This window comes from Epinephelus lanceolatus, chromosome 8 (assembly GCF_041903045.1).
Source record: "Epinephelus lanceolatus isolate andai-2023 chromosome 8, ASM4190304v1, whole genome shotgun sequence".
Classification (NCBI taxonomy): domain Eukaryota; kingdom Metazoa; phylum Chordata; class Actinopteri; order Perciformes; family Serranidae; genus Epinephelus; species Epinephelus lanceolatus.
The window spans coordinates 36935500-36962863 of NC_135741.1; the positions used below are offsets into that span (position 1 = coordinate 36935500).

General features: G+C 38.9%; 2 protein-coding genes across 3 annotated transcripts in view; one reads left to right on the forward strand and one right to left on the reverse strand.

Annotated features, from left to right (window-relative positions):
- calcrl2 (calcitonin receptor-like 2) overlaps positions 1 to 15175 on the reverse strand; it is a 41657-nt gene extending 26482 nt beyond the window's left edge. Inside the window, exon 1 of the mRNA XM_033630171.2 lies at positions 15046 to 15175. Within this exon, the coding sequence (XP_033486062.1) occupies positions 15046 to 15095 (50 nt within the window). The 5' untranslated portion in view covers positions 15096 to 15175. The remainder of the gene's footprint in view (positions 1 to 15045) is intronic.
- Positions 15176 to 18123: 2948 nt separating this feature from the next.
- Positions 18124 to 27364, forward strand: part of itchb (itchy E3 ubiquitin protein ligase b) — a 28199-nt gene continuing 18958 nt past the window's right edge. The window contains exons 1-3 of one of the 2 annotated variants that reach the window (XM_033628783.2): positions 18124 to 18281; positions 23275 to 23366; positions 25062 to 25203. In XM_033628783.2, coding sequence (XP_033484674.2) covers positions 23297 to 23366; positions 25062 to 25203 — 212 coding nt within the window. In that variant the 5' untranslated portion in view covers positions 18124 to 18281; positions 23275 to 23296. Of the gene's footprint in view, positions 18286 to 23274; positions 23367 to 25061; positions 25204 to 27364 lie in introns of both variants that reach the window. The other variant, XM_033628782.2, reaches the window with a different exon arrangement.

Consider the following 27364-nt stretch of genomic DNA (forward strand, 5'->3'; position numbering starts at 1 on the left):
GATGAGTGTCTGTGTTTTCACTATCTGGATGAACCATTTCTTCGTGTGTGTCTCTCCTGTGCGGGGAAATGAGGAAAAGAGGAGTTTAAACTCAGGTCAAACAAACACACACACACACACCCACACATATAAATGCTACAACTCTCTTTTTCTTTCTCCTCTGTCCTGTTGTATCTTGGCAATTCTTTGGCAGTCTTTCCTCTTAATGTACCTCTTCTGTTTTTTCTCTTCTACACTGTCATCTGTCAACATTTATCTCAGTCACTCTGTCACACGTTGAGTGCGCAAACTCTGCCCACTCCCTCTGGTTTTCGTTTCATGTCCTATTGGTCAGCTCAATTCTGGAAAGTGATGAGGACATAAACACCAAAATCACACAGATGAAGCCCAATTTTACACATCAAAGTCTATTTGCAGGTCTTAGGAGTACTACTGCATATATGACAAAAACTGTGTAAAGCCCTTTGGGGCTCTAGAAGCAGCTGCATGAAGTCAGATTCTGCTGCATCGATTTAGATTGAACTTTTGCGTTCTTCATTGTGAGACCATGAATGTTTTAATAATGCTAAATTGGTGGAATGCTCTTTTACGATTGCTGGTCGTCTTACTCCTGTAACCTATATTACTAATTTAAAAAGGTGAAATATCAGCTCATGTACTCAGGTTTACTTTAAAGGATAAGTCTAGACTTGGAGGATTCCTGAACAGGCCTAGCAGGCACAGGCCCACGGGCCTAAAGTCAGAGAACCCACTGACTTCACCTTCAAAAAGTCACTGGAAGAGACCAACCAGGAAAAGGCCCAAAATGACCACAAAGACACAACAAATAGATGCATAAGAGATGCAAAGAGACACAAAGAAAGTCACAAAAAAAACAAAACAACCACAAACAGACACAAAATGACTTCAAAGAGACTCAAAGCAACTACAAAGAGACTTAAAGGGAAATTTTGGTTTATTTCAACCCTTCTCCTATCGTCCTAAATTTGCTTCAAGTCACTAGTGACATAGAAATAATAGTTAGCATGTTAGCCATTAGCCTAGATACAGCCGCAGCGTCAGACCTGTTAAAACGTAATTGAACAGGCATCCTTTCAAGTGCAAAGTTAGGATAAATGTCAGAGAACATATAGAAAACGACATGTAAACGTGTTGTCTTACCTTACCGGTGTGCTGCCATGTTTGTTGTTTACTATTTAGCTAAGGCTGCACCCGGTCCCATTCCTTGCAACAGAGGTATTCCTCTTCTGTGGGCACTGGGGTACAGCATTGCAGTAAATAACTTTTTGGTGTTCAAAAATGTAATATTTATGTAGCTAACCTTTCAGTTATTGTCTGCAGTGACTCACATTTTGATGCTGGAAAGGTGCAGTGTGCGAACTATTGAAAATGGGTCTGATTTCACAAAAATTATTTGATGCTACGAGTGCTAACTGATGCTGAGGTTTCTTCTGGCTGGATTTAAAAGTCTATGTAAACTTTACCTGTGAATGCTGTACCCCAATGCCCACAGAAGAGGAATACCTCTGTTGCAAGGAATGGGACCGGTTGCAGCCTTAGCTAAATGGTAAACAACAAACATGGCAGCACACCGGTAAGGTAAGACAACACATTTACATGTCGTTTTCTATATGTTCTCTGACATTTATCCTAACGATATGAGGCGGTCTTTGTGGAGAAAAAGCTTGTTTAGTGGACTAACTTTGCACTTGAAAAGATGCCCGTTCAATTACGTTTTAACAGGTCTGACACTACGGCTGTATCTAGGCTAACGGCTAACATGCTAACTATTATTTCTATGTCACTAGTGACTTGAAACAAATTTAGGACAATAGGAGACGGGTTGAAATAAACCGAAATTTCCCTTTAATATTACTGCAGACACAAAGAGACACAAAACCAAAAAGAGATGTGTGTCAAAGAGGTTCAAAACAACAACAAAAAGAGGCCAAAGAACTCTTAAGTCAGTGTGTCTTGCGTCTGCATACAAACAAATTCAACAAATTCCATAAAACCAGCAATGAATTGATACTATTAACAAGTACTGCCTGTGAATGCAAAGCCTGATATAGCTTATTTCTCTATGCTATAGAGCGCCATGACTATCCAAGAATCACATAACTGAGCCACATGTTGCACCGGGTGACATGTTACTTCACTACAATGAATGTGGGCATTGAAGGTTATCTTGAATGGATCCCACACACTGCCTTGCAGCTGTAATACACCAAATCTGGGACTGAAAATAGTCCCTGACAAATACACTACTTCTTTCAATTTGAGTAATGTTTACAAGTTAGTAGTTGGTATTATGATATTATTTTTCTCTTGTATTTTCTGTTTATTATGTTTCAAATACAGACATATTTAGTTGCAGTGCTTGTTAAAGTTCTCTGACTTTCTCACTATAAGTTAACATGTGTCTGATTCCAGGCGAGAACTGGTGTCTCCCATCCACTGGAATTACATGCTTCCAAGCTTAGCAATTCCTTTTATTGATGTCGGCATGTTTTTCTGACAGTTGCATAGTAAAACATTCAGTGATGTTCAACTCACTACAACTTGCACTTACAACAAGAAGCCGTGGTGGATAGGAAGAAACAGCTCAAAGAGTGTCTTCATTTGACCAGGAATGCCATGTAATGGACACTCGTCTATTATGATGCATGTCCGTTACCAAGGATAAGTATCCAATGGTGTAATCACATTAGCACCAATCAAGCAGGCTTAGCAGATTTTTCTTTCACTAAGACAACCTAAATGAAAACAAATGCTGTACAAATATTCTCTCAAATCATCCATTTTAGATGATGACAGACACACTGTTGCTAGGGCTAGCAGACTTTCTCCACTGTGTTTAGACTCAGAGAAATTTAAATGTTCCACAGATGCTGAAAACCTGTGTGGGTTTACTTTTTTCAACAAAGAAAATTGATCAGGAATCAATAAAGGACTTGATAAAAGAATCAGACCAGTTAGCAGAGTCAATAATGGCTTGGTTTCAACAAAATTGTATTAACTCCCACTGCTCTCTCTAGTATAACTGGCACCACAGCCAATGAGCTACAAGTAAATCACTGGTAGTTGTTGGTGTCTCTATTGGCTGATAGCTCAATAACTCAACACATTCCTTTAAAGGAGTCCTGATTTCTTTTTCCAGTGTGATGTTTAGATGGTCTCAGAGCAGTCATTGTCAAAGTGTAACCTTTGTCTGGTAACAGCTGTAGCAACAACACTGAGCCACTGGTACACCATGTATAGGAAACTTAAACTCCTGAATACAGAAGAAATTCACACTCTATTGCCAGCCTTAATTATAAGAATATAAACATGAGTAATAAGCCTTCAAAAATCCAAACCAGACATGATAATACCAGTCATCTATGTAATACAATCTTCTGTCAAATCTACTGGCTCTGAAACCAACTGCTGAGAAATGGGAAGCAGCAGTGTCAAGGTAAGGGATATTTCTAATCAATGTGTCTTATGTTTGCACAAATAACACACCAAGCACCATACACACAACAATCACAGTGATGAAACTGTCCATTTAGTTTTGGAAGCATATTGAATTAACTGAAGATGTGTACAGACATGCAAAGAGCTTCATAAGATTGGGCTGAACAGCAACTTCACAGGGGTTTAAGGCAAAGACGTGGACATTCTGGCATAATTAAAAAAGGGATTTAATGTATGTCTACTACTTTGAGGAGGGAGGCTTAATATTATTTGCACAGTATATCAGTGCATCTTGACTGATTTTGATTAGATGTAGGAGAGACCCACACACCACAAAGACCTGAGCCTCGGGGTCCTTTATTTTATGTTTAGAAGCATTCCAAAGGACACAAACATCAACTAAGGAAATTAAACACGGATCTCTCGAGCCAAAAAGTCATATGATGCCTCACGATCAAAGGACAAGTCAATGTAAGTGGGATTATGGCAAAATTTTGTTTCTCCTAAAACAAATATATTTCTTAGGATTTGTTAATAAGCCAGATGTTCAAAATGAATAGAGAGTGGCTCCAATAATTCCCCCTTTGTTTGTACAATATGTTCTTGCTGGGAGGTAGAACATACAGTAGGTGTATTTGTGGCCATCACATATTTTCCATCTGATAAAATGTGAACTGCATTTTTCAATAAATCCTTCTGAGGCCCACTACGCCGAAGTGTGGCATAGATTAGCCAATCCTTTATCAATAATTCAGAAAAAGCTTTGAGATAAAACATCTCATTAAAACAACAAATGTTTTAGCCATTGTTTTCCCCTTCCTATGTTTTAATATCGCCACTCTGAAATATTTAATCACTTCTTGAAGTCTTAAGTTTTTTTTGTACACCCACTTCCTCTAAACTCACCCCCCCCCCCCCCCCCTTGGAAATCAATTACTGATGTCCTACATTTCCCAGAATGTCTTTGGAAACTGTCCAAGGAATGGTAATGTTCCATGTAGAAGCAGAAGTGATTTTAACAGCAGTGCCTTTGTGGGGAAACTCATATCTCTGCATCAACTGCAGTGGATTTCCTCCAGTATTATGTTAAACTGCTGCACCGAATAAGTGACTGATCTTAACTTCTGAGGCAACGACACAAAACCTGTTTTAGATCACTGACACATCTTTCATTAAACTCCACTGTGCCTGCTGAACATATCTACTCTTATAAATGGTTGGCTTGTATCCATGACGATGGGAAAAACCCAGAGGTTTGAGAGAGTTTTACAGTGAATTCTCTATGGAAGGACTCTCAGTGTATATTTGAATCCTGGTCATCTTGATCCCATTTCATTGAGAGAATGGCCAGCACTCCACATCCTCAAACCTCGCTGTGAGAGACTGCTCTCATGGGGTCATGGGTCATCAGATGGAGCTATGGGAAATCCAAACATTGCTGTTCTTAAACACCAGATTTAGCTTTATTGGCCATTGCACCCAGTGAAATGGACTGCAGATGCTGCTGTGACGTAAAACAGGATTTTGTCCCGACCCTAGAGGTCATTATTGACCTCAACAAAAGAGAAATTAACATTTTATTATTACATTATCTACTTTTTAAGATAACCCAAAACAAGTTGGATTCAAAGGAACAATTGAGTGTTGTGCTGCAGATGGGAGTGTTTGGCAGAGATACGATAAAATACCAGAAACACAACACCAGAGAGAAGCAAAGGGAGCAGAAACACAGCCAATCACTTCAGAGCCGACCAAGGATAAGAAACAATGTGCTTAACCTTTCATTTCAACCCTCTGCAGATTCAATACCACAAACTAAGGCTGTAACTAACAATAAGAAATAACAATTTTACCATCAGTTAATTTGCTGAATACTAATGGGATGCCTTCAATAAAACCAAATTCACATTAGGGAAGCTAGAACCAGGATTATTGAGACTGAAAACTGTTGATGAGAATTAAAATTAATTGATTCTCAATGTGCCGACTATTCTTTCTGCTACACTCTTTAAAACACAATGTATATTATCAGTGATGAAATAAGTCTCCTTAAAAAAAGCAAAATTCTGCTACAAAATTGAATATCTGTTTTGTGGACTTTAGACTGAATCTTGCCTTTTTGGTGAGATATTGAATGATTATACCTCTTTGGGCCTCAAACTGTAATACAAAGAAAACATCTGAGAAGCTTGGAGGGAAAAACACTCTTTGGTTGAACTGCTAACAACTCAAATACTCGACACTATTTTTTTGTGAGGGGTCACACAAGCCAAAGATGTTGGGAACCACTGGGTGAAGCTTTGAAAAATTATGGCATTTCATTAAGGTATCAAATGTTTTTTTTATGATTTATTCTAAAAAGTAACTCATAACTATATCTGTCAAACAAATGTTGTGGAGTAAAAAACATAATGCTTCTCTTGGACATAAAGTGGACTAGAAGTAAAAAGTTGCACAAAATGGAAGCACTCAAAATTGTACTAAAGTACCGTACCACTGTATACTGTGAAGTTATCTCATTCAGGGATGTAGCCTACATCATAAAAAGTAGCTCAATCTTACACCACGTTTAAAAGCTAGTTCACTTTCACCTCTCAGTGTTCATTTCACATTTTCACATTTTAGATTAGATATCAGCTAAATAAAGTGATTTGGCTCAATATTTTATTTGGTCTATTATCAGGATTACGTATTTTAATTACATATAAAATTCAAGACATCAACTTATTTTAAATACATTGAATTACGATACGATATTATCACAATACTTTTTTTTTTTTTTTTTAAAGATCATTTTTGGGGCTTTTTTGCCTTTATTGTATAGGACAGAGTGTTACAATATTATTGCAGTTTTAAATATGCTGCGATATGGAGTGTATTGCGATATATTGCATTATACAACAGTTAGTTCCGACAGAGTAATTTGATTGGACGAGAGGCATTCCATGAGTGATGATACACAGTACAACATCACTGGGACATATAACAGTAAAATCACTCCGCTCACAGGTGTTATAAATAAATATATGCCTATGACCGAATCACAGCCGTGACGATATACAGTACAACATCACTCCCTCTCGTGTGATATTGCATTAATTTATTACCTGTTTTCAACTGCAAATAATATCCCTAAACTTCTGTTTTATCTAACAATATAAAGTTTTCAGTCTGTTCACCTGACTTCAGCCATTTTTTTTGCAGCAGAAAAATGGTTCTATTGGACTATACTGAAAAAAATCACTTGGCACTGTGTGACGATACGATATTGCCACATAAATATATCCTGTTATTATACTGAATCAATTTTCCCCCACCTCTAGTAATTGCATAAAGTAAATGAGGTAAATTCTATAGTTTAATAAATTCATTCTATTTATCTATTTTATTTGATTTAATCACATAAATGGTACTTTTTGGTTTATGTTTATTACTTGACTGTTGGATGAAATTTTTATGCAATTAAAAACGTAATCTTGACGCATACCAAATAATTTCTTTGAGTGTTCACCTGCATCTTATCTGCTCAATGAGCCCTATTGAGTTCAGTAAAAGTTACTTAAGATTCAGCACTGACACCAAATTCATAGCTCTTCATCTTTCTCATGCTCCCTCTAATAAGCTGCCCTTGTTCACTGTTATAGGTCAAGCTCTCTCTTGGAGCGATCCACTGAGAGAAGTGTGTCTGTTGGTCACGCAGCACTCCTGTTTATTTGTATTCCAGCAGGGGATTCAGAGAGCCACAAATCCCACAAGTGTGTGTGTACGCATAAATGGGAGGGAAGGCGAAGGAAGGATGAAGGTTGAGGAGGATGCTATTACCTTCCTCTGTCATGCTGCAACCACTTCCTCCCTGCTCTCCCCTCTGCAACTCTAAACAGCCCAACAGGTTAAAAATAAGCCATTGTTGCACATACACAAAGGGACGTGGAAAAGACTGTCATAGTGAGGGGACACAGCTAACATCCTTATGGTATGAAAAGTCTCTGTAAGACATTTAAAGGTGAGCAAGTTTATTGTTACAGAATTAAGTTAAAAAATCGCAGCTGAAGTTGGACTGCAACTGGTTAGGATTATTTTCATAATCAGTTTTTTTCTCAATCAATTGGTTGAGCATTTGGCCAATAAAATGTCAACAACTGGAGAAATGTGTGTATCAATAGTTCTCAAGCTGATGCCTTCAAACTTCTGATTTTGTCCAACCAACAAAACCAAACCCAAAGGAATTCAATTAATTACCATAGAGGGGAGATAAAACAACACACTTTCACCTTTGGGAAGCTGGAATGAGTTCATTTTGACCCCTTTTGCTTAAAAAATGCTTAATGCTTGAAAATTTGCTTTTAATTTAAGCAAGTTTTAAAGCAATCAATGAAAAAATAAATTGTCCATCAAGTGACATGCTGATTTTGAAGATGGTGCTGCTGACTGTGCACTGAGGTCAAATTATAGCTTTCACTGACTGAAATCTCCGCAAAGTGCTCTACAGCCAGAAAATTAATACAGTTAGTAAAATCTATACAAAAACTGTTTTGGAGGCTTTTCAAATTTGTCTGGAGTGATTTTTCTAAACAATTTGAACTGCAGCAACAGCATGACAAACAACTGATGTCATCATAATTATTAGTCTGAGTGCTATATTTGTAAAGGTTTTGAAGATTTCTATCATCTTTTTAATTAAAAAAAAAACCCATAACCAATAAAGACACAGTGTGGAATGCCTAAATGGAATTCAGCCATCATTAGTATTATTAGTTGTATTTGAAAAATGTCTATAAAAGTAGCAATTAAAACACATCATTCAGCAGTCTAGCATCGGCTACGATAAAGCCAAATAAAATGTTTGGACACAAAGCAACGTTAACTACCCTCCCTTATCTCTCAAGCCTTTCATCACTAGAAAAATAAGCAGTTACTCTGTTGTGAGGGCCAAATAGCAATGTGAAGATACCAGCTGACACAACAGAAACCATACGCAGCAAAGAAGAACTCTGCTGGGGCTGAACAGTAGCCTAGAGTTGATTTTTACTTTTTTTGCTAGGAAGGAGAAGTTTACAGTCATCTGGATAGAAGAGGCTTAAAGCTGATTGGCTAATTGTAACGGAGCAACACTTGGGGGCATTTGGAGTCATGTTTCTACCACCTGATGAATAAAAGTTAAATAATTATTCTGGTTCTAAGTCTAGTTTGGCCTCAAACAACTCCTAACAAAAATATTTGGGTCTATAGCTTGCTAAGCCAGATGTTCGAATGTCTTCACCAGCAACTTTTTGTGAAAATCAGCTCCCTGCTGCTGCAATACCTCAACACCCAGTGGTGCCGGAAGAAGGCCAACAGGATCATCAGAGATCCCAACCACTGCAGCCACAAACTGATCTGCCTGCCTCTGTCTGGCAGGTGATACCACAGCATCCAGTTCTACACCACTGGGCTTAGGGGCAGCTTCATCCCTCAGGCTATAATACTGCTGAACTTTTTAGCTTGCGAGTTCATCACTATTTGCCACCTTACTCACAACACATTTTATTCTATTTCATATACTATAGTGGCATTGTTGGAGGGAGCTTGAGAGCAAGAATTTTATTCTTATTTTCTTGAATTTGACTGCACCACTGTGCTGTAACTGTGCATATGACAGATAAAGACCTGAAACTTGCTAGAATCTAAACTGATGTAAACAATGAGACTCACAAATGCATTAAATGCTCTGCCCAACCCAATCACCAGAATAAATGTTGGCACTGTATGTTTCTGCAAACTGTAGACATGTAACATTTGTACATTATTATGTAGCGGATATGCTGAAACTTTATGTTTCACCAACACTGTGGTTAACGTGTGGTTATGTTTAGGCACAAAAACCATTTAGTTAGATTAGAAAAATATCCTATTTTGTCTTAAAACACCTACTATGTTTGGTGGTACAATCACCGCTAGAAATGCCACCCATGCCTTGCTAAAAAACATCCAGTTTGGGTGGCACAGTCACTACTAAAAATGCTGCCCACGTCTTGCTCGAAAACACCCACATTTGGTGGCACAATAGCCACTGGAAATTAAGTAGATGTCTTGCTAAAAATCAACTACGTTTGGTGGCACAATCACTGCTGGAAATGCCACCAATGTCTTACTAAAAAACAACTACTTTTGTTGTTTGTTGATCAAACAGTGGGTCTGCTGTCAATGTCTTACTAAAAACAGCTGCTTTTGGTGTCACAACTGCCGCTGGAAATCCTGTTGATGTCTTACTAAAAAACAGCCACTTTTGGTGCCACAATCACTGCCGGAAATGCTGGAAATGTCTCGCTAAAAAACAAACAATTTTGTCGTTTGATGTTTACAGTGTCTGATTGGTTTGCTGCTTGGCAGCCGTGTTGCCAAGCTCTCATGAATCCACCATTCCTTCCACCTCCCAATGACTAAGTCTGCACATATACATGTAATCAGAGCTATGTCACTTTAGAAGCGTTATGAATATGAATGAAAGGTACAAATCTAACATCTGTTGTTTGCAGAAATGTACAATGCCCACATTTCTAAAACCAATAGAATTGGCTAAAAGAGGTTGTAAAGTTCTGCAGACCTTCAGAATTGGGTAATAATTCTCCGTAGGTTCTGAAATGGGGCTTCACATTGTACATTCATAACCGACTCAATGTTTATATTGAAAATATGGCATAATGCATTTTAAGGGCAGCTACTTTGAAATGCAATACACGCAAAAAATGTGGTGCAGCTAACCAAGTATGTAGCACAGTGAGAGTCAAAAAACAGTCAACACACAAGATTGTGTTATGCAATGACCACAAGGAGGTTCAATTACAGGTCAAACAGGGTACTTGAACCTGCAGGCAGGGGATGAATAATAAAGGATGCACTGCGCCATCAAAAAAACAACTGTTTTGGATGCAGTCTCCCAGTTAAACATTAAAAACATGTACATGTCTGTAACATGAGCGTCTGCACACAGTGTAGTGTTACACTTTCACACATTCCTCATTCAGTTCTGGGGCTCTGCATCTGTTTGCCACTATGAATGAGCACACATCTTCCGCTTCCAGTGTTTCTAGTCTAGTGTTTCTGGCCTTAGGTCCCGCTGAAAGTGGGCTCTTGACACAGTGATCCTGTAAATCACATAAGGGAGCCAGCACACCAGCAGCACCAGGATTTACAGAAACCAAGCCGACCATGTATCAGTGATTACGGACTTGGTTATTTTCCCATAGCCAGACCCAAAAATAGCTCCTCCAGCTTGGACTTATGCCACGCGGTGTCTGTTTGTATTTTTTGTCCCCGGCGCTTTAAAAGCAGCACAGGCACTGCGCAACAGAGAATAGAGGCATTGCTCCCCAGACATGATGACCAGACCATGACATGATCACAAGCACTTCTCCTTAACTCCTTCATCCAAACAAAAGCAAGCTCTCCCACCAGACAGCTGACTGCCGCTGACTGAAAGAGAATAAAATCAGCACCGATATGAGAGTCTCCCCCTACCTATCAATCAGTGTGGGAGCAAGCACGCCCTGACACAGTTCTCAGATATGGTCAGCCTGACACCACGTTCATCATCAAGGCATCTACTCTTGTGCTTTCTTTGTCCCATCTCTTGTCTCACTGAGGTCTTTATCAAGCCCTGGCTTGCTCCGTCTTCATCTTGCTCTCTTTGTAAAAATTAGATGCAACTCAAATTTTTAATCAGCAAGATAGTTTTATTGTTAAAGCAGTCTTGAATCCTTTGAAAGAGCAACAAGTAGGATATTTTAGAGCTTTACAGCATGAAATAAACATAACAGAGGGAGCTGGTATTGTCCATGAATCAAGCATGTGATGAGATCATTTCCTAATCTTTGGAAATCTTTGCCACTCTAAACTACAAACTCCTGCAACTATTAGTATGCAACCCTGACATGTCAGTTATCTCCCCCCGAGCCTAAAATAAGCACATGTTTTTTCAGGTACTTGGAGAGGGTTGTTGGCTTGTTTGTGTTATGAAAGAGGGGTGCGGCCAGAGAGTTGGGGGTTGGGACCAAAGTAGCTGCCAAAGCACTTATTAATACACTGATAGCTGCCCGGCCAAGAGCAGGCTGTTCCAGTCAAAGACATGCTGGGGCACGAGTGGGGTGAAAGTTTCCCATAGTGGACACTGTCAGACTGTAGAGTCAAGGACTCATTCTGGGGCAATCAAATGTTAAGTAAGGAGCTGGTCTGAGATCTGTGTCTTGGGTGTGAGGATTACAACTTGGCAACACGAGGCAGAGGGGGTAAAGGATATTCCTGAAGACACTCTGCTGAAATAGAGCCAATTGTAGATAGAGGCACACAAAGTGAACATGGAAATAGCCTCTGCTGGGGAAACAAAAGCTGCCTTGCAAATTTTGCAGAGGCAAGAATGAGACTGGGGGTGGTATTATCATAATATTAGTGAGTGTCACTCTATTGCAGAGAGTGACAAGTTAGGAATAAGTTTACATATGCATACAGTATACCAGAGATGTAGACTTGAATCACATGACTCATGACAAATTTCAGGACTTTAGACTCGACTAGACAAAATCAAAAAAGATTTGCAACTCGACTTGGACTTTAACACCAATGAGTCTGAACTTCACTTGAACCTGTTGACTTGGATACTTGATACCTTTTCCCAAAGCCAAAGATTAAAAAGTATGCCATTTAAAAAATATGCGACAAATCAGTTCATTTCCCTCCCTTCATTTCCTCAATCAACTCAATCAATTCGACACGTTCTTCTCCAGATGATCCACTTTGTTTGAACCTATCTGACAGCATCAGGTCAAGTTGCAGGAGAGAACCATGAAGAACTAACGGTATGTTACTGAATGCCAGCTGGAATAAATGAGACCAAAGATAATTTTGTTTTTGTGCAAACACTTTGTGGGGGTCAACAAAAAACCACTGGACTATGCAAAATGTGCGGGCTGAAAATTACAAACGGAGACAACTTCCAACAAAGTCTTCAGGACAAATGAATACAAAATTTAAAAAGCAGTCATGATTTTCGTAAACTTCATATATTAAGTTGTTAAAATGACATTACATTTGGTGAAGAGCGCATTATGACTTGTTTAGGACTCGAAGCTCAAAGGTTAGGATTTGGGACTTGACTCAGGACTTGTCGGTCTTGACTTAGGACTAGACTTGAGACTTACTTGTGACTTGAGAAACAATGACTTGGTCCCACCACTGGTTTATACAGAATACAGGTCTCCTTTTCTATGTGGTTCAGACTGCGGATGAGCGAGTACAATGTTATCTGTACCTGTACCGACTAAAATATCTGAATTTGCATTCAGAATGGGCGGGGCTTGTGCCGGAAAAGGGCGGGTTTAAATCGAAAGTGGGTTGGGCCTCATTGAAAGTTGTTATTTTAAGCCTGAAATTTATATAGATTAATCAGAAGTTGCGATTTTTTTTTTATCTATGAGAAAGGTATTTACAGAACATTCTCAACAGATATTTTTTTTTATAACAAGAGTAATAGATTAAACATGGCTACCCAAATAAGGTTTTTCCTCTATCATGAGTACTAGTAATGACACAGTCATTACTAGTACAATAATGATGACAGTATCCAAGAGTTGTTTCAAATGAGAGAAAATCAGCACGACCTGAGGGGAACCAGTATATTTAAGAAACAATTAGTGAGAACAAATGCAAAATATCACTGTATTACAGTTAAAGGAGTCACCTTGTGGAATAATTGTAACAAGGAGCTGAAAGCATGTTCATCATTAAATAAGTTCAAAAACAATATACTGAAGGGATATATGATGGAACAGGACATATAGGTTGTCCTGTTGTTGAAGTATGTCTCATTCTGATTGCAATGTTATTTTTATGGATTGCTTGCTTGATTTGTTTGAGTTGCATGTTAACGAAGCAGAAAGCTTAAAAATTTAGGTTCAACATAAAGTTTAATGATAAAATATAGAAAGAAAAAAGGGGTAGGACTAGATAAGTTCACACGTCCTTCCTGCTCCTTTTCGGATGTGAAATATGCAAATATGTTTCCGAGTTGTATTTCTTTTTTTGATTTTTTTTTTTTTTTGTTCTTGCTTTCCTTGGTTTGTCTTTGTGACTTGCTGAATGGCTGACCTTTACTTTACGCAACTTGATTATTCATGTCTTTCATTTTTTTATTTCTTATTATAATTTTATTTTTATTTTTTATTTTTTCTAACCAAAGCTTGTTCGTTTCTTTTAAACATGTCCGAATAAACATTATTCTATTCTATTCTACGATACTCGTACTTGTAAAATGTAAATTATCTATACCGGACACTGGTTTCAGCCGAGTATTCGGGCACAGCAAGTGTCATGAAATGACTTTTATCAAGAAAGCAACTCCTGCAAGTCTGTATGGTTCACTGGCGACTGCTCATGTGCATGTGAAAGTGTATGAAAATCATCCAGGGGAAATGCAAATTCTGAGAGAAAATAACAAAGCACGTGTGAGCTCATTCAGCCTGCTGGGAGCAGGTGGCCTTGTGTTTCTATACCTCAGTGTAACCTGCATTGTTTTACTCTTGGTGCTTTGAAAGTGGACTAAATGTCAAATGGAAAAGATACTCAGACAGTGGAATGCAGCTTCGTTGTTTAATTTGCACTGTTCTCTTTAGTTCATCATTAAGTCTGTAAGAGAGATCTGATTTAGCTCCTTTTCAATTGTTTATCATTTTAAATGCTATCAATAAAAGCTAAAACCCTCAGTCTTTAATACTTTAATACTATAACATGACTTCTGTTTAAAAAGCTGCTGCATATAGAAGCTGATTAGAGTTTGATTGAGTCTCGGAGCTCCCCTAATGACAGGAAACACCACCAGCTTCCAGTAAATGACTACATCACTGCAATATTTGCCCATCTTTACTGTCACATCATTCGCTTACAACTCTGTGTTGACTCATAGTATAGGCTCCCAAGTATGTTGACCAAAGACTCATCAGCCATCTGTTGTCTTTCATATTAGTGGATATCATCACAGCAACACTCTATTCAACTCTATTCTATTTCTATTCATATGGTACTTAGAATTGCAACTGTAGAAGCAGGCGACAAGCCAACAGAGGGTGTGACCTTCCCTCAATGTGCATTCATCCTCAATGATATTCTTTATGACCCTGTGCAGAGAAAATACTGTTATGTTGCTTTACAACTACTATAAGAACATTTAGTGTGTCTGTGGCAGCCAGTGGTCACTTTATATGGTTTGTGATCATACACACAATATTAAACTTTAAGTGCTTTCTGTTGTGTTTGTTCTATACTTGCACTTTAGAAGTCCCATAATATTCCCTTTTAGTTACTTTTCATTTAAAATATGAAGTTATTTTGTCTTAGTATTATTGATATTTCTATTAGTATGATTATTATATTGACTGTTGCATAGCCATAGTTTTGTTAAAAGGTGTATACAACATCACATCCTGACTTGCATGGACACATTTCACACGACCACAATCAAGGGAAGCCTCATAAAACCACTGTAATAAGTAACGCCTGGACCGTTTCAAGTATCTGGCACCTTGTCTCATGAGTGAAAAGCAGAGACTCGATTCTTACCTTTTGTTTGGCTGAGCTGTCAAACTGTCTTTTCCGCCAAATATTCCCATGCTTTCATAATACGAGTAGAGAAGGGTCTCATGCTGCCCTTCTGACAACACTGATCAACCCCGGCAACTCCGCTACAGCTGTCAAGAGAGGCACAGTGGCAAATATGCAACTTCCTGTTGTAACTTTCAAAATAAAGCACTGACTGGAAGACTTCATCCTCCTGACACCTGCCAATTCGCATTTGTCATCTGTGAGTAACGTGACACTAAGGCCTTTATTTCAAATTACCTACATGCAGTTTATTATTATTATTATTATGTATCCTAATGTACTGTGAAAAGCACATTCTGAGCTATACAGTGATGTAACACACATGGGGGTGTGTGGCCAACAGAGGATATCTTCCTTTCAGGGAGGGGAAGAAATTCATCAAATTTATAAGCATATATTGTTTCAGTTTTTTATAAGAGTGTTGTTTTTATTTAGACTGTTATCCCGATTATAGGCTATTAAGATTTAAGAAGTGCATGTTAATTTTAAGCCTTTCAAAATGCCCACGTTATCGCATGTCCTTTGTGGGGGACAGTAGGACTTACTTGTTCTCATTTTCAGCCGCTTTACTTCAGGAAACAGAGCACCAGTTGAAGCACAGGAAATTTTTAAAAGCACACACATTACCTTTAATATTAGGCTACATTTCTTAAAAAAGAATTTAATAATGTAATGTACTTTTTGTGGAAAAGACTGACCCGATGTCCACCACAAGGGACATGCTATAAAAAAATTAAAAATTACATCGTTTTTGAGAAACAAATCTTTTTGATATGTTCTCTACATCACTTCCACTGTCAAAAAAAAAAAAAGAATAGAATATCAAAATATCAAAACCCTCTGTCTTTCAGGTCTCGGGACAACCAAGGTGAAGCTTAGGCACTAGTTTATCGTTATACTCTACAGCTTAAAGGTACTCTCTTTGTTGAGAACACAAAGTCAGCTTTAGGAGCACAGTTAGAGTGACTAATAGAAAAATGTTTTCTGCTTTGGTTACATCATACCTATCACACTGCAGATATGTATTCTAAGAATGTATTCACAACAACTGTCCAATGAAATTTATCAGAATAAGCCAGAAGCATCTTCAGACACTAAGGAAGAGACTGTAGTAAACTTGATACCAGCCCACAGTAACTGACATGAGCACTGAACATCAGCATGGAGTTGATTCATGATCACTTGTTGAAGGCAAGAGAGATCGTGACTGGTGATGTAATGAAAGAGTAATATGGATGAAATAAATCTAAGTAATAAACATTACTTTGTATGCTGTATTTTATTTCATTTTTTTCCAAGTGACAAATTCGAAGCTTTTATTTTGACGGTAAAGAATAGGCTTACTTCCAGTATTATCCTGCTCTTCTCTGTCACTTTGACCTCTCAAAGTCTTCCATTGAAATAATGGAGGGGGAAAAACCGATAAATATTTTGACACCAGAGCTTAGTAGTTGTTTCAAAACTGGCACGGACAACATAGTACCATGAGGCTTGAGAGATTAGGCAGATATGTGCGGAATTAGTTTTCTTTACAATGGAAAAATGTCCCAATCAAGACATTTTGAAAGATCATTGTGTCCACAATATCTGTAAACTAAGGACGTATAAACATGCAAACTATTATTATTATTATTATTATTATTATTAATATTATTATTATTATTATTAGCAGTAGTAGTAGTACTATCATACTACTACTACTGCTAGCTACTACTAATAATGCTGTCTGCAGCAGCAACTTATTTTGCTATAATAATGGTAGTACAACAGTGCCATCTGCTGTGTATAGTTAGTGACAGTTGGACCGTTGTGACTTACAATATAGAGCAAAATCTAAAAACAGGAGAAAATATAAGAATGATATAATGCCATTGACATTATGCAATAGCAAGTTGAATACGAATCATGTCATTTGAGGAGATATTCCAAGGTGAAACCAGAGATCTTTATCCAATATCTCTGGTGAAACTACATTTGCGACAAGTTTATCTAAGTAAATGTTGCTTTTTCGTGCTGCCGGGAAACATCTTTATTTTGGGTAGCAGGGGTGTATCTCGCCATGATGTGTAGTTGTTACTTTTTTGTTACTATACAAGTCGGCAAGACTGTATTTTGTTGCACGTTGAAAGACTATGGCTGTGCATGATTACAATACAGTCATAAAAACAAGAGTGCGTCACAGCAGCAGTGCACATACAAAGTTGCAGCAGTTGCAATAAATTGATCTTTGTAACTTTAATAGGTCTTACTGTAAGATGTGGAGAATCAAGTGAGGAGAGGCAAAACATGTATTGTGCTGTATATTTTTCAGTTGTGTCTAATGGAGGGCTATGATCGGTGTTGGCAAAACTATTAAGAAAGCATTGCTTTGCAAGCTACCAATTTTTTCACATTGAAAGAAGATGAATACAGCAAAGTTACAGCAAAGGGAGAAATCTAGTTTGGATCACTAAAGTGACTTAGAGAAAGCAGTTAAAGCTGACAAAGTGATACAAAATTATAACAAAATAGGCTATAATACAAAGAAGTCACATGACAACAAAGAATGACTTTATTGCAATAAGTGCCAACTTTTTCATATGTCATAAACCAAAAAACAAACAAAAAAGTAGTAGTTAAAAAGTAATCTAACTGGTTATATCAGCACGCAAACATGAATGTAGCTGAACTACCAGTAAGCTACTGCAAAATGTAGTTACTATTAGTTTAAAGACATCCAGTACTCCAACACTGACCATTATCATCAGCCAAATTTGATTGCATTTTATTTAGATTTTAGTCGGCTTTAGACCACAAATGCTCACGCAAATGCTGTATTTCATTTCGTTCACTTGAACACAACAACCAATATTATTTCCATGGCACTTGAAAAAATACATGTTATGCAAAATGCAACCTAATTAAACCTGGAAGGCATAGTTGCATGTTTGCAACAAGGACTCTGAATGCATCATGATGTTTACTGGCCGCCCATTGGTCGATCGCGCTCCAACTCTGGTCCAATCACAGCGCACAGGCGGAGAAGCGTGCGCCCCACCTTGTTTCGGTCACGTGACGTATGCCTACGAAGATGGTGGAAGTTTCTTCTTCCTTGAAGTGAAGCCCCGACTGGAACCTAAACACCCCGCACACCGAGGGCTCGGACTTCACCGCAGCGTTACCAGTCTGGTTTCACAGCCTCCCTTCGGATCCGGGTAGGTGAGTCCAAATGACTCGCTCTCTCACCGGCCGTGTTTGTTTTTTCATAGCCGTTGGACTTTGGGATTTCCAGCCAGCCATGATGAGACGAGCTAGCAGGCTAGCAGTTAGCCGGGCTGGGATGGCAGCAGTCTGTCAGGACTGGTGACCAGCTGACATTCAACATGTACTCAGCAACTCCTGTGGCCACACCGCCACTGTCAATATACACACCGTTTACAGACAGTGCAGTGAAGTTAGCTAACCGGGACATACTGTTCCTCACTGTGCGGCCAACTGAGTTAGCGTTAGCTCGTTATCCATTCGTAGTTGGATTAAATTATGTAATCTTTATCGACACTTGTTATCATAGCATATCAGAAAGGTAATATAGAAGAGTAATGATTATACACAGGTGATTATTGTCAATAATTAACGTACACATTGGCTAGTATGGTTGGAATTAAAGTGGTTGGAGTTGTTTCCTCTGAGCTACTTGTTCTCATATGGAGAGCAGTAACTGCGCCAAACTCCATTTAATATTTGGCAGTTTGTTGTTGCCGCACTCTTCAATTAAATAACATATAGTAAACTAAATACAAGACTTAAAATAAAGTATTAGGAGCCACTTCTCAATGCGTCATATAGTATATTCTATCTATAAAGCTGCCAAGCAGTAAACTCCATTAAAATTAAAGCTGAGAGAACCAGTTGAAGAACTATTTTTTTTGCCGACAAAGTATTACAGTTGAATGTCCAGCAAACAACTATTCAATTTAATTACAGAAGTTGTTAAACTTTATAATTAAAGTTTAAAGGGACAGTTCGGATTTTTTGTAGTGGGGTTGTATGAGGTGCTTATTCATAGACAGGGTGTTACCTTCAGTCAGACACAGAAGCATAGCAGTGTACTGCTGTGGATGGGGGTTAAGACAAAAATGTATTTTAGCCAACTTAAAAAAGTCCCACCTATAAAAGAAACAATAACAATTTAAGTGTATGCTATATTACACAGAAGATTATACAGAAGATTCTGTGCTTTACCTTTTCATCAGACAGCTTTTTCCAACACAGAAGCCGTTAATGATTCCAGATTCCCATCTATACTCTTGTCAAAACAACCAGACCTTATTGAGAAAAACAGTAATTTTAGCTCAGTGGACATGGGAGAAGCTGGTCCTCCGATGCCTCAGTCAGTTAGTTTGTTTTTGTTATTGTGTGACTTTGGTGAGTCTGAATTAACCCTTATAAATGCCAAAGTCATACAACAACACAAACAAAATAATGGTTCAAGGCAGCAGTAGGCCAGCAGCTCCTGTGTTCAGCCGTGTTAAATTACTGTTTTTCTCAATGGAGTCTGGCTCTGAAGAGAGCAATATAATGGCTTCATTTTCCCACTGGAAATCACTGTCTGACAGCAAGTTAAAGCAGAGAAAATACTTTCAATATAGCATACACTTGAACTGAAAGAGATGTTTTTTAGGTGGAATTGTCTGTAGGTGGCTTAAATAAGTTTTGTCACTGCCCCCTCCACAGCAGTAGATTGCTTCGCTTCCACATTGGAATCCAGCCTGAATCTCTAAACTGGGGCTGTGCCGACTGACCTCTACTGTATGTAATACACTGACTATGGATAAGTACCTCATACAACCTCACTGGAAAAAATCTGAATTATCCCTTTGACAACAGCAGTGCAGAGTTTTGTCTCCTTGCATAATTTTAGTTATGTGGGAGAAACAGACAAACAAACAAGGAAAGAGACAATGATTTTATTGTCACAGTTATTAGCCGTCAGCAACTTGGCAATGTTGGTTGAGTTAGTTTGTGTCCTCGTCTGCCACTGTTGTTCTTTACATGCAGTATCAAATGGTTAGTCATCTGGTGACTGTACCAGGAGGCTGGCTACTGTTTTCTTGTGTGGCCCTCCTGTTATGGGAAATGTTTTGATTATTAATAATCCATCACAATATCTCCAACCCAGTCTCCTGACCTGAACGACATAAGTCATGCTCGAGTTTCTTCTGCGACCTAGTTTATGATCACATTAGGTTTTCAGGAATCTTTGACATATATATATATGGTATTCTGGTGAACAAAAAACAGCGACGATGACAACCTGTTACTGCTGTAAGTATGTATAGTGATTGAGATCAAATTGACATGGGACTCTTGAGAGCTGTTTCAGTGAAGTACACAATAGAAGAACCTGTTTGTCCTTTTATCTCAAAGTAATGTTGGTCATCATGAAGGCATGTTTTGTTGATATGCGGCATTGTTTTGTATGCTTACTCATGCTGTAAACAGATTATCTCTATGAGTTAACCAGTCCAAGGAGCTAACTGTCATATACAATTTTAGCCTAGACAAGTTTTTAAGATTTTTCCGGTCATTATGGGGATCAGGGTGATATTGTTTAAAGTGCACTGTTCAAGTGCACAATAGATCATATTCAGAGCTCTACAGCAAAGGCAATTTGAGCTCAGATTCCATTTAAAATGCCTCTCAGACTCACCAAACACAATTTACTGGTGCGTGGAGGATGTTGGTTAAAAAAAAATCCAAGTCATGGCACTGGCAGGCCATCGTAGAGTTTAATATTCAGCGAATACCCTCGTCTACAAAACGCAGTCGGCCTGCTCGTGAGGCTGCAAAGTCAGCAGTTGCAATGAATTATTGACAGAGCCTAAAGCAGTAGCCAATGTGAAAGTTTACCCAGGAGCTCCTCACTTTATTCTGCTCTGCCATGTGCTCACTGGACGAGATAGACCAAAGAACATTTATTATTCAGTGACGCATGAACCAGGGTCTAGGAAAGATCACAGGGCCTGATTCCTGTGCTGCTGGTGTATCCCTTTCCTTACTCTGTCTCTTTGATTGACACAGATGTCAGTGGTGCAAATGAAGCATTGGAGTTTCAGAGTTCATATCTGTCTACTGCCAAGCAAACATTATGTGACTGCTGGTGTTTAGGCTCACTTCAGGTGGAAATTATCCCCAAAACCTATTAACTCTCTCAGTGTTTCTTGTTATGATATTTCATTTACAGCGACAGTGGATTTTATGAAAGTTTCAGAAATCTAAAACTAAAAGCATAAACGTCAGGTGCTGGTGTCAGTCCTTCTTTCTAGAGCTGCCAGTTGACAAGGCTATTTCTAAACAGGCACCAGGAACAATCCATCACAGAGGAGGCAAACACATTCATAGGTTTCATCCTCAATATTGAGCAGTGAATAAGCGAAGCAGCCATGAATGTAAGCTCCTCTCAGTGCTGACAAATTTGGTCAGAACACCTTAGCAGCTAATTCGTGGTCCTTGTTATAGGGTGTTGCTAAGAGACAGGAAAATGTAGGAAATCACCAGCTTAACTGACGTAGAAGTTGACATGGCTTGAGAGAAATGCTATAGCTCCAGCCCCCTGTGGTAACCTTGTAGTTAATGATGGATTGATGTGTTGAAAAAGTTACTGAACAAAGTAAATATTAGCACAGAGAACAGAATGTAGGTATAACCTTCATGCATTAAGTTGAAGGTGTTTATGCAGGCACTATTTCATAGACTGCAGACCTGACCCTTGTTTTCTTTTATTACCTCCCATGATGGTGTAATGTCTGTGTGTTTCACATGATGATCTGACAGGTAACTAACAGAGTGGCAAGCTTGTTTGACTTGATGCTCCTTGTTATATATTACTAGTTTACAGTTAGTCTGTTCTTACTGCGACATCGAATGCAAATGTCTGCAGTTTATAATACTGTTTTAGTGTTAAGGAGGAATTCCAGGAAGACTATTTTTAAATGTAGCCTCCCCGTCTATTAAGCCTGACACTCTGGCTGAGTGTTATTACATTACATTATGTTACATTCATTTGGCAGATGCAACTTACAGTAAGTGCATTTGACCTCCGAAGAAAAAGGAGCTAGATGTTATTAAAAATACAGTATTAGTAAGGTAGTATTTCACGTAGCTGAGGGCTACGTGGGGAATCATGGGGGCACAGTGAGCTATGTTTGACTTATTCCATGGCTCAGAAGTGGCTAAAACATACAGGACTGAAACCCAATCTATGGTTCACAGACCAACCGGGCCTGCAATAGGGAGCTGGGTGGCCCGCTGACCATTTTCTAATTTCTAATTCTAAATTCACCAGGAAATTGCATTTTTACACACTGGGAATTTTTTCTTTGTACTTGGGGTGTAAGTAAGGTACCAAAGTGCATAAAAAGCAGAAAAATACAGCCTACTTATATTAAAAATTAATATATTACTAAATTAAATTGTCCGGACAGTGGTCCAAGCTAATTATTTATATAAATGTTGCTGCTGGCCTCCTATCATTTAGCAAAAGTGGCCCCTGGGAAAAGCAAGTTGAGTACCCCTCATGTGCAGTGTTTAATTATTAAGGTGGGGATGCACTATTTGTTTTTGTTTTCCTACCTAAATAGATAGGAGAGTGTCATTTTTGCAAGTTGTTCATGTTGTGGGTAGTGTTGCACGGTATACCGGTACTAAAATAGTACCGTGGTACTAGAGTATTCCAAACGGTACTATACTGCATTTGGAAAAATTGATTCAATTCATTCATTTATTTAATTCATTTATGCACACAAACGCCTTCCTTGTTCCTATTGGAGCATATATTGCGCAAGTGGTGTGTATGACAACACCTGCATCAGCATTCGCAGCTGGCGTACGTGAAAAAAGACAAGAGAAAGTCTGCCTCGCAACACGAGACAACACCAACATGGTGAAACATTTGTTACACCCCTACTATTTATTGTTCTAAAGGTTTGTAGCCAAAAGGACTTTTCCTTAGGAAAAGTACCGAAAAGTATCGAAATTCATATTGGTATCGGTACCGAAACAAAGATTTTGGTATTGTGACAACACTAGTTGTGGGTTAATTCTACTTTGATCCAAATGATCATCACATCTGTGTGCTGCAAATTTGCAGTGGGAAGTGGGAAAGCGATTTGTCATCATCACCCTAATGATGTGTTGTCTGTGCTGCAGGCCTTCACCCCAGCCCTATGTCATGGCAAGTGGAGTCACCAAGTCGGGCACTACCAACGGTTACCCTATGAAGGCACAGCTACAAATCATTGGTGAGTCTTTGTCAAAATGAACAGGGGTTCAAGTAAAAAAAATGTTTTCAGATTTTGTTTCTTGTGTTGTGTTTTTAATTTCTGTGTTACTTTTTTCTCATTCTGGATGAAACATTAGGCTGTTTTCATTAAAATAAAATACTAATAATAGGACTTTTTTCACATAATATAAAGTAAAGCACATTTGTAGATAAAACAATCAATGATGGCTGAGTTCTGTTTAGCTGCTTTAGTTTCAGGGTCCTGCTATCCCGCGTGCTGGCTCACTTTCACATTGTCATGGCGCACTGGGACACCTGAATAGGACGGAGCCTAATAATGTTAATGTCATTAGTGACACATGCTTTTCCTACTATTAAAGGTCAAAATGTGGCTGTGATAACAGGCCTATAGTGAGAACTTTTGCGTGTCTTCTTTACCTTGTATCCTTAATTTTTGTGATGATGTTCAGCCATCTATGCATTCCCAAAGAGCTTGTTTACACCTGGTATTATCATGCGTCTTGGGTGACGGCTCTGTGTCTGTCTGGTCACACCTGGCATTGGAGTGTGTCTCCACATGCGTCTCAAGTGACCACTTGTTATTGGATCTCACTTTCACGCACTGTATGCAAATAAACATGTAAATAATTTCTGTTTGCAAAGACCAAATGTGGTGTTGTATTTAACTGGAGGGAGGTTTGTCACATTATACACACACTTACACTATTTATTATCTAAAATGAGTAAAATCTTTCTCATCTGTAGGGCTGTGCACAGCATATTGATTGGCAGCCCCTTCTCACCCTGCTCGGTGTCTCTCTCTGTTTATCATGAGACTGCTGTTACAGGAGTGTGAGCTTGGTACTGGGGACAGTTTGTTAGAGACTGCGCACACACACAGTGTCAGGGCTAACTGTTAGAATCACACAGCTAATGTCATTTAACAGGTATTAATGTTGAAACAGTTATTAATTAACAACAGAGTTGAGCTGTTTCGCAGTCTGTGTGAGTTTGTTAAGACTGTTTAGCAGCTGCTCTTGAGGTGGTCCTTCAGCTCTGCATCTGTGTGGCTGCACCAACAAATGTTTTCTTATCCACAGGGCATCAGATATGTCAGGACACCAGCGAGTAGTCGGTTCTTCAGTGTGACCCAGGACACATTAGCATGCACACTGCTAAAAAGTGTGGCCATATGCCGCCCAGACCACCTCTGAATGTGGTCTGTGCCAGCCAGACATGTCCAAGTCCGGCCTGGGGACAGATTCTTAATGGCCCACGGGCTGTTGATCAAAATATACTATATGTGGCTCACCACACAATTTTGGTTAATCAAGCAAGATGACTTTGCATCAACCCCCTCCCCATTCAAAACAGTTAAGGCATCCCTGATCCAAGCAATTGGATCTCAAGATGCATTTAGTGCATTCAGACCTGTACTTAAAGCTGTCCACTTCTGAGTTGATCCCTCAGGATGCATGCTGATACCAGGTGTAAACCCTTGTGCGCTAGTCACTACCACTGCCTCACCAGCTGAATACATTCTGCACTGGTAAAATCCAGATTGCGTTGCAGTCATGTTCCCCTGTTCTGCTTTTCATTTAAAAGTGTGTTTGCTGTTCTTGAATTCTTGTTTTTCCTTAATTCCTCTTTCTTTCTGCGCCAACATGACTGACATTCTGCTGCACGGTTCCTTCTCCCTGTCTCCTTGTTTCAGTGCTATCAGCAAAACTAAAAGAGAACAAGAAAAACTGGTTCGGTCCCAGTCCCTATGTGGAAGTGACAGTCGACGGCCAGTCCAAGAAAACAGAGAAATGCAACAACACCCACAGCCCCAAGTGGAAGCAGCCACTCACTGTGTGAGTCAAAGTCTCGCTGGGATTACCAGCCCTGTATGACATGTGATCACATTTATTATAATCAGAACTTTATTGTACTGTCACAACTCATCAAAGAGATTTTACTGCAGATATAAATGTGTCAAATTGTGTTTCAAAAGCAAATGTTGGGTCTGGTGTGCTGCATGCATGCTGCCATTTGTCATATGGGACACAGAGTGGATTTTAATGTTTGATTGTAAACATCCTGGAGGCAATGTACTCAGCTCTGAGAGACATGTTAACCTAGTTATTGTTCGCCCTAATGTGTTAAATGTTACCAGTCTGGTATTCCAGCAACCACAAAATTGCCCTGTTATTTACAGAAGCTTGTTTTCTCAGGTCTGACTCTAGCACAGTTTATATGTGAGCACACATGGACGTTAAGAATTTGAAAGGAACTATCAACACTTGGTAGTTTTGATGAAAATCCTGGTGTAGCACTTGTTTAATTACAGACTCAGTTAGGGTAATTACAACTTCTGTCCTTTGGTAACAAGTCATTATTGATACAGTGCAAGAATTGTTGAAGGTTATTGCGGGAACGTAAAAGCAGCTTTAAGTTGCTCATCAAGAAGGGTATAAGCAGCACATAGTAATCAGTGTCTGTGCAGCTGTGTGAGGTACAGATCAACCACAGTGTACAAGTCTGTTGATGGTTGTAGTGTAATAAACTGTGGTGTCTGCTCTTGAGATAGCTAATACTCCCCAGAGTGTGAATGAAGTGATTAATGAAACCAGTTCAGTTATCTGTGGTTTGGCTTTTAGAACCAAGCATATCTTGCTGACTGTAGAGTTTGGCTTTGCAGACCCTGAGGAGTTTCTCAAAAGCAGAAATAGACTTCCTTGTAATTGTTTAAAATTGCTGGTGTAACATATGATCTTGATCAAGATATTTTGCCTGCAGCACTTTTCTGTTTTGAATGAGTCACCAGGACTCGGTTTACTGGAAAGATTTTCTCTGTGTTGTAACTCTCAGGTTGAGGGTAGTGGTGTGTGTGCAGTTAAAAGAGCAGATATGCTATCTCCAAGGGGTTGGCACTGACAAGGAAAATGCCCCACAGTGGTGAGAGAGCGTGTCTGGTTCATTTACAGGAATCCTGTTTCGAAACTTGCATTCAGAGCACTTGCACCACACTGTGTGACTTCCTGCAGTCCAACATTTTCGCACATCAGATGTCCTCTTAATTTTAGCCTGTCCAGGAGCTTCTGCTGGGCACAGTGACCTTCTTAATATAGTTCTCCTACAGTTTCTTTCGCACCCATGGGGGCCTAGTTATTATGTAACAAGTGTTTACTATGGGATGTAATCGGACCTGAGCCGGTGTGCCTACATATGTTTTTTTCTCTGAGGGTGCTGCTAGCTAAACCAGTGGTGGTTATAGACACTTGTTGTCCCTGAATAGCTTCATTGTCTTTTTTTTTTTTGTTTTTACAACAAGACAAAGACTTTTGCAGCTCACACAGCCAAAGTGGCTGATGCATTGTAAACCACCAGCTAGCGACTGTTTGTTTTTTTTTAACCTGTAAACAATGGTGTGTCACCTACCAAATGGATTAATACATTTTTAAAGCCTGCCGAAGTTCATTTTGTTGCTGTCAGTAATACCACTTTGTTTCACAGTATTATTTAAACAGGGTTCCCACAGTCATGGAAAACCTGGAAAAGTCATGGAATTTCACAATCCCATTTTCCAGGCCTAGAAAAGTCATGGCCTTAAAACAAAACATTGAAAGTTTTGGAAATGTTATTTGTTTGTAATGAAATTGTGACAGTGGTCTTGAAAATTTGTTTTCTAAAGTTATCGATGTAATGTTTGTTTGCCATCACTTACATCTCTTCATTTTCTCCCAGCATCCGACATCTCCCTCCCGGTATGCCAGCTAGTTGAAAATTATAATATGGGCAAGTAGGGCAAGAAAAAATATATTATGAGTCCTTGAAAAGTCATGGAAAAGTTAGGAAATTTTGTCTATGAAAATGTGTTGTAACCCTGTTTAAACTAAATGCTTATTAAACTGGATGCAGTCGTCGTGTGGCGGGAGCTGTGACATCAAGCTATACCTTTGTTCGCGTTTTCTAAAACATTAATGAGGGAATAGCACGTTAGCAGTTTTCTGCTGAAAGGGAAGAAAAAAGGGA